The following is a 15746-nucleotide window of genomic DNA, read 5'->3' on the forward strand; positions in this document are numbered from 1 at the left end:
GGGTACCTAAGTAAAAACATCTAAAGGTTTTATACAGAAATTATATTAATTTAATGATAGACCATGGTAAGAATTTACCTGAAAAAGGCCATTTTTTAAATTTAACGGAGTAAATTGTTTTACGAACTCAATAGTTTATTATTGATGCACCTAATCCACAGTTACAGTCAATGTTGAACGTTGCATTAGCCACATTCTGTATTAGTATTAATGAACGAGAACCGTTAAAAATATAATGTATTCTTAAACGAGTTGTATTTTAGTATATAGCCTATAAATATTTCCGAAGGGCCACATTAGGTAGGAATATTAAAATTTTCCCGGAACTTCAAAATTACAGACGTCGGCAAAAACCAATGAACAAAAATGATTAGTGTTTTAATTACTACAGTACCTATCAGAACGTATAATATAAATGGTTTTTATTTTCTTCTCTTGTCAGCGGGCCGGATAAAATTTGTTCAGAGGTTGAAAAATAGTATATAGTATTTAGATTTAGACAATTTAAAATCTCTACCAAATACCTACACACTAAGTGCCTTATAAATTATATTATCTTTATATGACAACAAAATATAATACCATGATTTATTTTGATGACAGAACTTATTAGTTATTAGAATAACTTTCTAGTTATACAATATATTACAGTATAAAATATAATTTTAAAATAATATTCGTGGTATGTGAAAGATTGTTGAGTATAAAAAAACCTATATATAGTTAGTTACTGATAAATATGTTTACCTTGATGAATTTTCAATATATACCTTTTGTCATTTTATACAAAATAGAGGACAACAACAAAAATAAAAATATTAAATAAAATTAGTATATTTAATTCAAAAAATTATTTTTTATATTGTAGTGTGAAATTGCAATCAATATTATTTTTATGTGCAGATATTTAGACTACAATCGCCATGTCGGAATACAATGGCGAAGCCAAGTACCGACCAAAACGGTATCAGTCTATTGGCAAGTTGTTCAAAAAACGTGTACCGATCGTTTCTTGGCTACCCAAGTACGATGCAGATCAAGCTGTGAGTGACTTAGTCGCCGGGGTCACTGTTGGACTAACAGTTATGCCTCAAGGGCTGGCGTATGCTACGCTAGCTGGTTTAGAACCGCAGGTGAGACAAACTCAAACTGGTGACAGATTAATTAAAAATATATAAAAGGAAATTTTGTTTTAAAATATAGAATTACAGTAATATAAATGAAAATATTGAAGTTTACTATTTATATGACAATAGTAATTACCTATTATATGTGTAAGAGCATAATTATGAAATATAATAATTAAAATAAACGCGTTTTTTGTAGAATGTGCATGTGAACTGTCCACATTTCGTGAAATTCGTTTGATTTTTTAGTTAGCTAATTTGTTTATTGTGCTTAGGAAGTAGGCGAGGCATGACGACATCGAACTGTTATAACTTTTTAAGCAGTTTCCTGAACAAATTAGCATGGTGAGGTATTTTATGACAGAGTTTAGAAGGTTTGAGAGTGAATGCTACATAAAACAAATATCTTAAATTTTGTTATATTTGATGCAGTGGGAAATGTCTATGTTATAATTTCAGTGTGATAATTTTCGCACGCTATTTGTAGTGCATAATCAGTCATTATTTAAATTTTATCAAAAATATGTACTTCGGTATAAATTTGTTTTGGCCACATTGAGAAAACGTACTCGTATATGATTAGCTCCTATGAAATTATAATTATATACTATCATAAAATACTTATGTTTATTTTTTTATACCTATCTATTATTATAATATTGAGTGTGTTACTTACAAAAGTACAAGTGACAATTATTCTTCAAATATTATTTTATTGAAAAATAAGCAATATGCCAATATCTATCAGAATGTTCACTTTGTGATCATGCTCAATTCCCAGTATCTAAACATGTTTCAATATACAACGAAAAAATTATATTTCCATACATAATTTATACATAGGTAATAAATAATATGGTCAATAAATAAATAATAACCAATAATTTATACAAGCAATCGTGACTATGTATTGACATTAAATAAAAAAAATCAACCAATATTTATCAATGTCTAAACATATGTTTAGAAACCTAAAACTATATACCTATATTTTGATTAAAAATGATTTATTTCATGATATTTTCAAGCGCATATTTGAATGTGTTAAAAGAATTATTATTATATATCCATACTTTAGCTCATGAAATGACAAGTAACTATTACATAATAATGTTTAATTAGTCATTAATTGGTAAAATAAATTACAAAACACGTTAAATATCTGTATGGTTATATAAAAATTTATATACATCCATTATTTGGATAAATATATATTAAACTTTTTTTAGTGTGATGAATTAAAAAAACTATCTATGTAAATATTATCAAATAGTCCATATCTTTTTTTAAAAATTACATTTTTAATTCATATTATTTAATACAATAAATTCTTAGCTAATATATTAATAATAATAATAAAAAAAATAATTAGTATACATTTTTTTCTATTTTATACACTAACTAGTAGCCGGAAGTATGAAAAAGTCTGATATGACCTAAGCATAATATTACAATCACCTCCACATGTTCTCAGTTCTGAAAAACGATACAGAAGCCAAAATAATTGATGTTTTTAAAAAACTAACTTGTAAAATATAATATAGGCAAAAAATCAATAATTATATATATAAAAAAAAAAAAATGTAATTAATATGTAATGTAATAATGTTAGGTTAGCTCAACCTATACCACGTAAAATGTTGACGATAATAATTCCGGATGTCATAGTATAAAAAAATGTATCATGTTCTGTGCACGAAATCTGTGTAGTTTTTTCTTACCTATTATGGTTTTTATTCATTTTACAGAATTAAATTAATAATTTTAAACATTTTCTATTTATTTTGATAAATCTAGTTATAGATATCCGTTATAATATGTATCCTAAAGGCTATGGGTAAACTTGAATCATAAATCTCTTATTGTGTACAAACGGCATTTGTAGTTATATTTTTTATATTTTAATTGCATTTATTTTATTTTAGAAAAAATCTATTAATTATAATTTGTTTGTGTATTGTTATTTATAATAATTTGAAGTCTTTCGAACTAATAGAGTATGATAATATATATTTTATCTGAATATAGAGTGAAGAAAATATAAGTTAGATAAATTCAGAAATTTCTTATTGGGTATGAAATTAATCGTAAAACTTGCTATAAATATGAATTAGAAACACGCTTTGTACTTTAGATGAGTAAAAAAGTAAGAAGGTGAATAAAGCTGCGCAATTGTTTTCTTAGAAAATTGTGAAAAATTGATTTTTTTGGTAATCAGCAGAATTTTGAATTATTTTTAAATGCAATAATCACTATCTACCCAGTCAAAATATGTAAAAAAAACTGCGAGATTGTATTATCTTTTAGCTAGGTACCAATGTTTTCATTCGATTTATATGTTACTACTTTTTGATTTTAATTTTTCGTATAGGTACATACATGTTGTTATAATGTTTTTCAATTAAATATTATTTAAAAATACAACCACATCCATGAAAATACATGTTTAAATTTTTGTGTCTGGGTAAAATTTACTTATATTAAAAAATAATCAAAATATATTGCGTATTATGCTTGATTTGTTTGTTGACTGAATTAGTTTGTATGGGTTAGGTATTACTTTATAAATTTAAAATGAAGCATAAGATTATAATAGTTTTACATCAATTATATAAATATTTATTTATATGCATCAACTGCATAGGTTTTAAAAAGTTTTTATTTTGGGTTTTCATGGAGCGAGGATTCATCACTAAAATCCCAGATAGGTGACTACCCATAAACTTGAGATGACAGTTGAAGCTTGGCCTCAGTACTAGTAATAGTGACTACGGCCAACCATCTTGCCATCCCGAGCCACACAACGTTTTGGATTATTATTTTTATTTTACATTTACATTTTTTGGTTAATAGACCAAAAGTTATAATAATGTTTATAATATAATTAATATGTGCGTGTATATATTTTTTTTTTTACAGTATGGTTTGTATTCTGCGTTTGCTGGATGCATTGTTTATACAGTATTTGGCAGTTGTAAGGACATCACTATTGGTCCAACAGCATTAATGTCACTTATGACTTACCAACAAGTGTTCAATAGAAACGCAGACTATGCAGTATTATTATGTTTTTTGTCTGGTATCTTACAGTTCATTATGGGATCACTTAAACTAGGTATGTTATAATTAAAAATGATTAGGAAATGTATGTTAATTTTTGTACTTTTTATAATTTCCATACGTTTAAATCAATCAGTAAAATCATAATCATAATAGGTACCTATTTGTTGTGGAAAACTCGATTGAATGTTAGTTTTTTCTCTTGGTAATATGAAGAAACATTCCACCTTCAGGATTTGCTGGTATAGTTTTTGGATTCATTTTTATCGGCAATTTCATACTATCGGATAGTGAAATGTTATAGGTTGATAATATTCTAAACAGTGCCACTTTTACTTGCATCAATCCAAATCGCATGCCTGAACAAGTTAATAAAATATTTTTAATGGTTATTGCTTATTAGTAATAATGTATTGATAATACTTTACCAATGCATAGTCTAGGACCAGCGCCGAATGGCAAATACGCGTATTGTGGTCTATGGCGTTTTTCTTCTTCCGTAAATCTTTCTGGAATGAACTTTTCTGGTTCTGGCCAATATTCAGGGTCGTTATGTATACCATATACTGGTATAACTACCTGGAGTCCTTTTTTAAGGGTGAAATCAGAGTTGGGTAACTTGTATGGTTTTACTGCCTTCCTGGTTAAATTAGGCACTGGTGGATACTTCCTCAAGGCTTCTATAATGTAAAGTTGTGGTGAACATTAATATTTAATAAATTTACTTTTTCTATACTAACCAGATACAATCATATCTAAATAAGGCATTTCTTGTAATATTTCATATGTTAATTTCCCATCGTATTTACAAAGCACTGAATCAATTTCATCTTGAGCTCTCATCTGTACGTCTAGGTTTTGGGCAAGTTCGTAAAATGTGAATGTTAACGTAATCGATGAAGTTTCATAACCTCCAATAAACCATACAAAACATTGTGCTGCCAATACGTCCATAGTAAATTTAAAATCTGAAATATTTTACTTTGGTATCAGGTTTTATATGAGATAAATCATATTCTGTTAATATAGATATTATATATAACATATAATTATGATTGCAATTTATAAATTTATAAATACAGGGTGATTGATTTATCAAACAACACTCATTATTTCAAAAAGTATTGAATTTTTTCAAAATATTTTTTTACTCGGTTTCAAGTTGTTAAAAAACCAACGTTTTTATTAAAAAATTATATTTTTTAAATATTTTTATCCTTATCATTTTTTAAGTTTTTAACTTTTTTGAATGCCAACATAGAGTTTTAATTTCATATTCCAAAGCAGAATATTTTTCTAAGTATTTTGATGTATAAAAATCGAATTTGGGGCTAGTAGTTTTAAGTTTATGAGTATTGGAGATATAAGATTGGCAGAGTGGAGTGGAACGGGGTTACCCCGCAAAATGTTTGTCCACTACTCCGCTTGTCTAAATTTTAAATACTTATAACTCATAAACTACTAGCCCCAAATTCGATTTTTATGTATCAAAATACTTTAAAAAATATTCTGCTTTGGAATATGAAATTAAAACTCTATGTTGTCATTCAAAAAAGTAAAAACTTAAAAAATTATAAGGATAAAAAATAATTTTTTTTAATAAAAACGTTGGTTTTTTAACAACTTGAAACCATGTAAAAAAATATTTTGATAAAAGTCAATACTTTTTGAAATAATGAGTGTTTTATGATAAATCAATCACCCTGTATAGTTAATAACAACTTATCAAATATTTTAGTAAAAATAGGACATTAATATTAACCACAGTTGTTTACCATTCTCGTGGTCTATTATAAAGTATCATACATGTTATTAATTTTGTAATATCTAATTGAATCCAGAAATAATTATCGAAATTTTGTCAAAAAAATAAAAAACTTTAGAGATCGACTTTACTTTACTATTGCTATTAACTTATTCGTTATTTGTACAAATTATTACATACATTGTGATTTATGAAATTTGATAAGAAAAAGGTGGGTTTGTGGAGGATTTGTTCACATCGTAAAATATACGATCAGACAAACGTTCCTCAAATCCATAGGAGTAAATTCCATATTATGCCACAGATATAAACTAAAAAATATATGTACGTACCTTCTTTTCCATCGTTTTCGTCGAATACTGACTTACTGTCTTCTTCAGAAGCTAAATTTTGACCTCGTTTAATTTTCATTAGTAAGTCTAGAAAGTCATTTCGTTGGACATCGTTTTCTTCCCTATATTTGACTGTATCATTTACTACTTTATAGAAAAAATCGGCATATTTTTTTTTGATACTTCGTACTTTAAGTAAGCCAATCAAACTTGGAGCTAGTGCATTCAGCGCATTTCTTATGATACTTTCTAGACTAGTGGAAAATAGCATTCGACCGACCTTCCGAAACTCTGCATCAGGATTTTTTAACGAATTGGTTTCGAATCCAAACGCCACAATACTAATGACGTCTGTTGAAAATCGAGCTAATAATTCTTTAAATTCTACCTGAAATTATTTTAAAACTTATACAATTAAAGTCGTAACAACAAATTGAAAATAACTGCATTTATTTTGTTATGAGTTAAATTTTAATGTAAATTATGTAAGTACTGTATAAATAGTTTACTTGTTCTCCAATTAAAGCTGATTCCTCAAGAACCTTGACCATTTCTTGAGCTCGTCCATCTATGAGATCAATCATGTTCTTTATTTTTCCAATAGTAAATGCTGGTGTCAATTTATTTCTTAAAACTTTCCATTTATGTCCTTCCAGTGTTAATAAATTACCAGTAAGCGGTTCTAGCTTGTCATCGAATACTATTCCGCGATTGGGAAACGTTGAAAACTCTTTAGTAAACACGTCTTTAATAATATTTAAATCTCGAAGCATTAGTTTCGGCTTTTGAAACTGATAGAACCCAGCAAACTTGTATTTATTGGTATTGAAATATATGTTAGCATAATGTTCGCCTACCCATGTTTTCATTTTAGTCACCTCCTTAGTATGTCCATATATAATGTGAGGTTTTAATGGAACAGGACATCCTTGACGTTGCCAAAACGTATATCGATATCTTAAGTAGAAATAAAATGATGCGGAAATTATTACAGCATAAGCTACCAAATTCAATAGCGAACTATCGAATAAAACCATATCTTCTGTTAATGAAACAATTATTATTATTATAGATAATTAATATTGTATTGTTTTTATTTATTTAAAATAAATATATGTAAATACATAAATTATAATGTTCTACACAACTAACTAATGTACTATATTACAGTTGTTTTCATAAAAATAAATTTATCATAGTAAATGCGTTTTTAATTAAAAGTTGAGTTTTAAGCTTTTGAACGTTCAATATAGAAACATAATTATAACATTACAGTTTATATACTACTATATACTACCTTCTTTACCTCCTTAAAATCTCAAAAATTCTTTAGTTTTCGTCAAATGAATATAACTCGAACATAGTACGCACATTTGTGTTCTTAACGTACCTATGAAAAAATTATGAATATAGTACTTACCTAACTAACTATATTTTACTTGCATAATCAAATTTTTTTTATCCCGTTATGGTGTTGTATAATACTTTTAAACGATAACAAATAATAAATACTTCATAACATCAAACGTACAGTATTTAGTTATCAAAATAAATCTATTTTTTTTATAAGCGTAAAAGTTATTTTTATTTGAATTAGTTGCTAGCATGCTGTGATATGAATAATTGTAAACACATATTCTGACGTTTTTTTTTCCGGATGATTCATGCTGACCTGTGTGGAGAACTGTGTAAAGTTGCAAAAAAAAACACGCACCTTCTTATTAAATACAGTTATAATAATAATAATAATAATTATTATTATTATAACTATATTTTAAATTAAGTAATATTTAATCCATTCTAAGGCGTATTAATAGTATAATTTTTTTTAAAGTTTATTTTGTTTTTAATAGGTAATTTTGTTTGCACAATGTAATATGTATACTTGACCATAAAAACTAAATAAATAATTATATTTAAATCTTAATCTAAAAAGTAATAATATAATATACATAGGTAAACTGTAAACATGTTACCTACCTACCTACCTAGGTATATTTACCTATCTATGAAATTATATTTTATTTAAAAATATGCGTTTTAATATTTTTATCCAGGCGTATTAATTGACTTCATTTCCATCCCGGTGACCGTTGGTTTTACATCAGCCACGTCTGTTATCATAGCAGTATCTCAATTAAAGGGACTTCTTGGCTTGAAATTTGAATCATCAAACTTTTTAGATTGTCTCCTGAAAGTGTACCGGAATATTGGTAATTATCGTGCCAATGATACAATTCTAGGAGTTACTTCTATTATCATACTACTCATGCTTCGGGTAAATAACTAGCGTTCAATTCCTTGGTTAATCCTATTTTTCAACATAATAATAATTGTACTTTAATTATTTATAGAAAGTGAAAGACATTAAATTATTAGGACCTAATGGTAAGCCATCCAATAAACAAAGGACAATTATGAAAGGGCTGTGGCTGCTTTCCATATCTAGAAATGCTTTAATTGTGGTTGCTTGTTCTATAATTTCATATTGGTGTTATAAACCAGATTCAGAACCCTATGTCACTTTAATCGGTAAGTAAAAATTTAGTTATTGAATATTTAATTTGATGAGTTTAAATTTAAGATGGAAAATGAAATAAACCTAAATCAGTTAAAAAGAAATTAATTTTTTATCAAGCAACAATATTTTTAGGTCCTGAAGTTTCCTATAGTAATTTGAATTATAAAAACATTTAATTAGACGTTTAAAACAATAAATTGTAACACAATAATGTTAAATAAAATGTATGTCCAAAATAATAAAAGTCAATGAATTTGTGTTGTTTGTTGTTTCTGCATAAAACGAAAACACCATTAACTTAACTGCACGATAGTGATAATTAATTTTAAACGGTTAAGTTATATTATACTATTATACGAATTTAACTGAAAAAAAAATTAATAAGTCAAAAATAAAAATAATTAACTTCTTAAATTAAAAAGTTTAAAAAATTTACTTTTTAATTTAACTTCAACTGTTCGATAAGTTCGATAACCTAACCTAACCTATATGCCCACCTTTGAAATTTACAATGGAAATTGTTTTATATTGATTCATTCTAGATATTAACATATTCAAGAACATGGATATTTGCATTGCGATGAATTTATAATTGTGATGATTTATCGCAATGATAAATTATTGAATATTATATAAGTATACCTGCATTTGAAATTGTAATATAATTTTTATTGAATTTCACTTTTCAAACTATTAATGTTTGTTATCATAATGATATAATCATAGTTATAATGTACATGGTATAGGTACTACCTAAACGTGTTTCCTATAACTAATAGATGCATTATTGTTTTCTGTACTAACATTGATTTTAATCCCCCCATGTGTATATTTTAAAGGGAAAGTAAGATCTGGATTGCCGCCGTTAAAATTTCCACCGTTTGGAACGGAAATAAATGGTACATCGGTTAGCTTCATTAATATGTGTTGGGATCTCGGATCTTCCATTATATTGGTGCCAGTGATCGCTGTTCTTGGAAACGTCGCCATCGCCAAAGCATTTGGTATGAAGTAATTTTATATGTTTTATAATTTTTAGAGATATTCTTAAAATAATTTAGGTTGACTATAAGGCACGTATTAATTTTAAAATAATTTTTTAATAGCCAGCGGAAACTCAGTGGATGCTACACAAGAACTCTATTGTTTGGGTGTTTGTAATTTATTGGGTTCGTTTGTTTCTTCGATGCCGGTCACGGGATCGTTTTCAAGAAGTGCAGTGAATCATGCTAGTGGCGTGCGAACTCCTATGGGTGGAATGTACACGGGTAAAATGCTCATAAAATGTATTACGATTTCAAAACCATTTATTAACAACACATCATCGAACATTTTAGGTTTGCTCATTATTTTATCGTTGAGTTTATTGACGCCGTACTTTTTCTTTATACCCAAAGCAGCCCTAGCAGCAGTCATCATCAGTGCTGTCATTTTCATGATCGAATACGAGATCGTTAAACCTATGTGGAAATCAAGTCGTAAGTTGACATTCTAATAATTTTTCTATAGTTGTCTGTTATAGGCTCTGCCACCTAACCACCGTCCACTATGTTAATAAAATAAAATAAGTCAATTATGGCATATTTTACCTACAGGAATGCTATTATATTCCAAAAGATACTAACAAATATTGGTTACTTTCTTTGAAACGAAAAGTAAACTCATTTTTAATTTTGTTTATGGTTACTTGTTATATTCATATTTTCAATCATTCATTTAAATATTTTATAAATTATCTATTTTCTTTTATATTTCATCCATAAAAGATTCTTCTGTTCATCATCTGTATAACTACGTCAAAACGATTTATGTCTAATTAAATTGTAAATAATCATTAAAACGATCTAAGTGACTGACTATATTTAGTTATCTACATTAAATGATTTGATTAAAAAAAATATATATACACAAAAGTTTTAATTTGGTAAAGAAGTTTAGTTTGGATAGGTTGAAGCATAAAATCAATATTTTAAAAGTTTTTAATACATTCAACATCAAACATTTTAAAATTTAAAATGTTTATTCACGTCAATAATTTATTAAAATGGAAAAAGCACCTATCCTATGCAAATTAAACTTGTTTTTTAATTTAAATTAATAATTTTATGCGTATTTTAAAATTTTAAATAGTTTTTACATATAAAAATACTCATAACTCACTTTAAATTTAAAATAATATGATAAAAAGCCTAAGAGGATGTTTAGATAATAATCTTACCTTTAAATTTTATTAAAGGTTAATTTATTCTAAATTTTAAACTAACAGATCTACACGTCATGACGTTCTGTTGAGCGTAAAACTTGCTATGTTACGCACTTGTAATACGGAGACACAACACATGCGGGTATCACGTCCTCCGGGCATTCAACCATCTTTACAATTTAGTATTTACTACTAGAAATACCTTTTTTTTTTTTTTTTAAAGAAATTTACAATCTATACCTTAGGCACAATGAGTAAATGTGAAACAGAATATATACATATAAGGTATCAAAACAATTAATATTAATAATAAAAAGAGTTTACAACTGGAAATACCTACTTACTATTCAAATCTACTTACTTTTTGTCAGACTAATAGCTATTTAAGATTTATAAATTGGCTTTGAATATTTTTATCATATTATTTAGTTGCGCAAGGAAGTCACCCATACTAATTATATTTAATTACACACACAGTACCATTAAAATTGCCTATACTTAACTCCTTAAAAATGGTTGGTATCAAATATCCTTAATAGTATTATAATATGTTTTATATATAATTTTACAATAACGCAATAAAATAATGATCTGGAATCTCTTAAATTTCAAATTAAACATATGTCTTGTGTTTATACTTTATAGTAACTATAAATTTATTTCTATTTTAGATTATGAGTGGAGCATGGAATGTATTGACTTTACCATGATATGTGTTTTTTAATTTTTAATTTTTGTATATTTTATTTTTTTGTGTCTGTTATCACGTTTTGGGGCAGTACAAATGCTTTGATTTTCGACTTCAGTACATTGTTAGATCAGAAGGTGAATCTAGTTGATACTTTGGCGAGGTGAAAAGATAAAAAAAACTATAATCAAGGAAAAACGGGAATTTTTACGCACAATCAGTTCTCGACAAAATCAATTTTGGTTTTTGATGTAACTTTAATTCAAATGACCATAGATACGTGAAATTTTTACATAAGTTTATTCTATCCACCATGCAATTTTCAAAAAATGTCGACTTAAGTTGAACTATTTATAGGCATATGCAATTTTCGATCATTATTAGTTTTTTTAAAATTAATATCGATAAAAATGTATTCATTGGATGGTAAAGCTTGAAAATACAATACAATAGGGCTCCTAACATATTTTTACAATAGCAGTTGAAAAATAAAAGAAATTCATAGTCACAATTTTTTTTTTTTTTAAGCATTCAAAGTTTGAAGTTTGACAACATATGTAAAAATCACGAAAATTAGCAATTATTTAAAGCTAGAAATTTATAAAAAAATTTCTTTTTAAATCTAAGATTTGAAAATTTTTAATAATCTATAATATATCCTAGACAGATAAACCGTCTCCGCTCAGAATCGTTTTTCGTATATAATGATATAATATTATCATTGGAAAATTTAATTTTCCAATTTTATTTAATTCCATCCATTACAGCAACTCACTTGCAACTTAGTGTACAGCAGAGTGACAGCCACTAATTACCCGATATTTTTTATAATGTAACTAATAATTAAATACAATTTTATGTAATCTAAGAGATAAAGTTTATTATACTGTGTTTGTTTAATAAGTACGTATTCATAATGTTTAGGAAAAGACTTGATACCTACGTTTGCAACATTTGTTTTATGCCTGGGCATTGGTGTCGAACTCGGAATTTTAGTAGGTGTTGCCATAAATATAATGCTTCTTCTTATACCATCGGCTAGACCGTTTTTGCACATTGAAATGAAAAAGGTAATATTTGAATTATTTTTTAAGTTTTTTGAAATATCTTTGATTTTTATATCATGAAAATTAGGATTTTCTCCTTATTTTTTACCGAATAAAACTGTATAAATGTGTTATAATTAGTAAATTAATCACAAGTTTTCGATAATTTCAGTTAAGAACTGGTCTGGATTATTTACTTGTGACTCCAGAGAATAGTCTTTACTTTCCAGCTGTAGACTTCATGCGAGCCAAAACGGATCGAGCTGCTGTTAAAATGGGACAGTCTAAACTTCCTGTTGTGGTTGATTGTAAACATATACTTGATGCAGACTTTACAGCTGCTAAAGTAAGAATCAAAATAAAATAATACAGTATATTTTTGATTATCCCACTCTTATGTCAAATATCCACACTACAAAATTGTAAATACTACTATACGAAATAATAAATATAATTTTAATTTGTTTTATTAAAATAAATAATTTAAAATACACTTTAAGTAAGCACTTTGAAAAATGTAGTAGGTACCTATGTAGTATGAAGTATGTAGTTTGAAAAATAATATTAATTATTATTCTTAATTATATAATGTGTTCCGTAAAATAGGGTAAAATACTAAAAGCTCAAAAAGTAAAAAAAATGGGGTAAATAAAATTATTTATTTATGGTTTATTACAATTTTATTATTTTTTTTATGGATAAATTCTGTAGTATTAACAATAACACTTAAAATTAAATCTTAGTTACAGCTAGTTATGCTCAATTCTTTTAATGTTTTATTATTTTAAATTTTTATATTATCTTCTGAGATATTAGTCTTTAAATGCTATCAAAGTTACACAATATTATGAGCATAGACCTTATACTAGTTAGCATACCTACATTTTTTATCAAAGCGAGGCCTTATTTTATGAAAAATGTATTGGTACATAAATATACAGTTTGTCATGGTACTTTGGTCTTTGGTGGATACAAATATAAGTGTATCAAAGCCACCCCACAAAATCAAAGTTTGATTAAATATCCGCTTAATTCTCAATTACGATTATTGCATGATGAGGATAACCAATATTTTACTATATAATATTAGCATTAATATGTATAGGTAGTGAGTACTCTGAACTTTTACTCGAAAGTGTTAGGAACTTACTATTGATTTTATCCTTAACATTAATATTATACTATACTTAATAAATATTATTTATTTTGTTATTCAAGTTGAAATAATTTTTGTTACCGTCTAGGGCATTGCTGGATTGATAACAGACTTTAAAAGGCGAAAACAGCCGTTATGTTTTTATAATCCAAGAATAAGTGTATTAGCCGTGCTACAGGGCGTGTGTGTGGATGAAATTGTTCACTGTTTCACATATGACGAACTGGAACAAACCCTAAATGGTAATACCCAATAGCCATGATAACATTATAATATTCGTTTTATGTTTAGGCAGTAGATACTGTATGTAATAAATACTAAATAGTTAATATTAATACCTAAATAATTATATATGAACCTAATTAATATCATAATAGGACTTCAACTATTGTAGGAAAAAAAAACTTCTTTTATAAAATCAAAACACATGAATTTAATTGTAATTGAAAACCATTAAATTCTGAAATAAAATAAAAATTCATTTATTTTTAGATATCAACTTTTCTGGAAATCCAGCTGAATTAAAAGACATAGTACATACAACATCCCAGCAGTCACACGAAACTCCGCTTTTAAACAGAAGACAACATTAAACACACAATTTATTTTATAGTTTATTGTTTTCCTTCATAATGAATAATTCTATTGTAATTTAATTTAATTTATATAGAATCATCATATATGAGTGTTTTAGTTCATGTACAGTTTGTCCCGAAAGGATATACCCATTAGCTGTAGAGGGGTACTCACCGCCCGAATAGAAATAATTTTTTTTGCCGTTTTATCTATAAGCTAAAAAAAATTATTAAAAATCATGTGATTGATAAATATAAAATTTCGAAAGGTCAAAATTTTCAGCAAAATAAATCCTATAAAAAAGCTATTTTTATTTTTTTCAGAAATTAAAAAATTAAAAAAATTTTTTTTTACTTTTTTCCAAAAAAATAAAATACAAGTAGCCTTTGTATGTTTGAGCTTTATAAAGAAAAGAAAATATTTATTATCTCAGGAGATAAATGGGTCTGAATGGGATAAATCACCTCGCGGGACACTCTGTATAATGGATATAATTAAAATTTTTTTTATGAAATTTGTGTTAACATTCAATAATGACAACTTTATTTCATTTGTACAAATTTTGTCAAAAGTTAGAAATTAAGGATCATTTTTTATTAATATTTTATTATTTTCAATAATTGTAATTTATTTATATATTTTTCTAATAATTTGTACACTTGTTCGTTGTACTATACTTACTTGTATAGTTTATATGAATGTATGACAATATTTTTATAAATGAGACGCATAAATATTTTTCTAAGTTAATCAAGTAAAAAATGTCAAGATCATTTTTATAACTGACCACCTATTTTAGGTTTTATTTTTGAATAATGTTGCAAATAAATTGTTTTTATAGGTATTCATTTAAATATTCTATATAATTTATAATTTATTGCTGTATTACTCAATTCAAAGAATAAGCCAAGTTTAAAAATTATTAATAATATTATTTTTAGTATACAATATTTTTTGAATAGATATTAGTTTTTTTTGTGTTATGTGAAAATGTATTTCAATTTTTTTTATTTTACATTTTTTATTTCAAACACATGCAGGATAATTTTTGTTAATAATTATTACAATCACTCAAATGTATTAAATAAATATCCTAGGTATATTTTTGATTTCAGTTGTTTTTATTTTAAAGAAAAATGATAATATTCAAAATGTTTTCATTGTAATATTTTGTACCTTAGTCTAGAACATCCATGAATAGTTTTTATTAATATAAATTGAATAATTTATGGCGTTTAAAGTAAAATTATAAGCATTTCTAACAACTAATAA

At 26.2% G+C, this 15746-nt stretch overlaps 2 protein-coding genes across 6 annotated transcripts; one reads left to right on the forward strand and one right to left on the reverse strand.

Moving 5' to 3' along the window:
* Positions 1–818: 818 nt before the first annotated feature.
* Positions 819–7698, reverse strand: LOC107169705 (putative cytochrome P450 6a14). 5 transcript variants are annotated; one of them, XM_089219279.1, is made up of 7 exons: positions 7591–7698; positions 6794–7326; positions 6285–6672; positions 4928–5155; positions 4616–4867; positions 4348–4546; positions 819–1911 (listed from the first exon to the last, which is right to left on the reverse strand). In XM_089219279.1, the coding sequence occupies exons 2-6, from the start codon at positions 7319–7321 to the stop codon at positions 4377–4379; spliced, it is 1566 nt and encodes a 521-aa protein (XP_089075405.1). In that variant the 5' UTR covers positions 7322–7326; positions 7591–7698; the 3' UTR covers positions 819–1911; positions 4348–4376. The 5 variants fall into 5 exon arrangements, with proteins under 5 accessions (XP_089075405.1, XP_089075404.1, XP_089075402.1 ...); XM_089219278.1 differs by lacking the exon at positions 819–1911 and adding an exon at positions 2243–2603 and having other exon boundaries at positions 7582–7658; XM_089219276.1 differs by lacking the exon at positions 819–1911 and adding an exon at positions 2244–2603.
* LOC107169703 (sodium-independent sulfate anion transporter) lies at positions 924–15583 on the forward strand. The gene is made up of 11 exons (XM_089219275.1): positions 924–1133; positions 4047–4242; positions 8342–8562; positions 8639–8816; positions 9645–9809; positions 9912–10073; positions 10143–10283; positions 12621–12766; positions 12915–13088; positions 13987–14140; positions 14391–15583. The coding sequence occupies exons 1-11, from the start codon at positions 924–926 to the stop codon at positions 14489–14491; spliced, it is 1848 nt and encodes a 615-aa protein (XP_089075401.1). The 3' UTR covers positions 14492–15583.
* The last annotated feature ends 163 nt before the right edge of the window (positions 15584–15746 follow it).

This window comes from Diuraphis noxia, unplaced genomic scaffold, assembly GCF_037042655.1.
Source record: "Diuraphis noxia isolate RWA-SAM2 unplaced genomic scaffold, SU_Dnox_SAM2 contig0002, whole genome shotgun sequence".
Taxonomy (NCBI): domain Eukaryota; kingdom Metazoa; phylum Arthropoda; class Insecta; order Hemiptera; family Aphididae; genus Diuraphis; species Diuraphis noxia.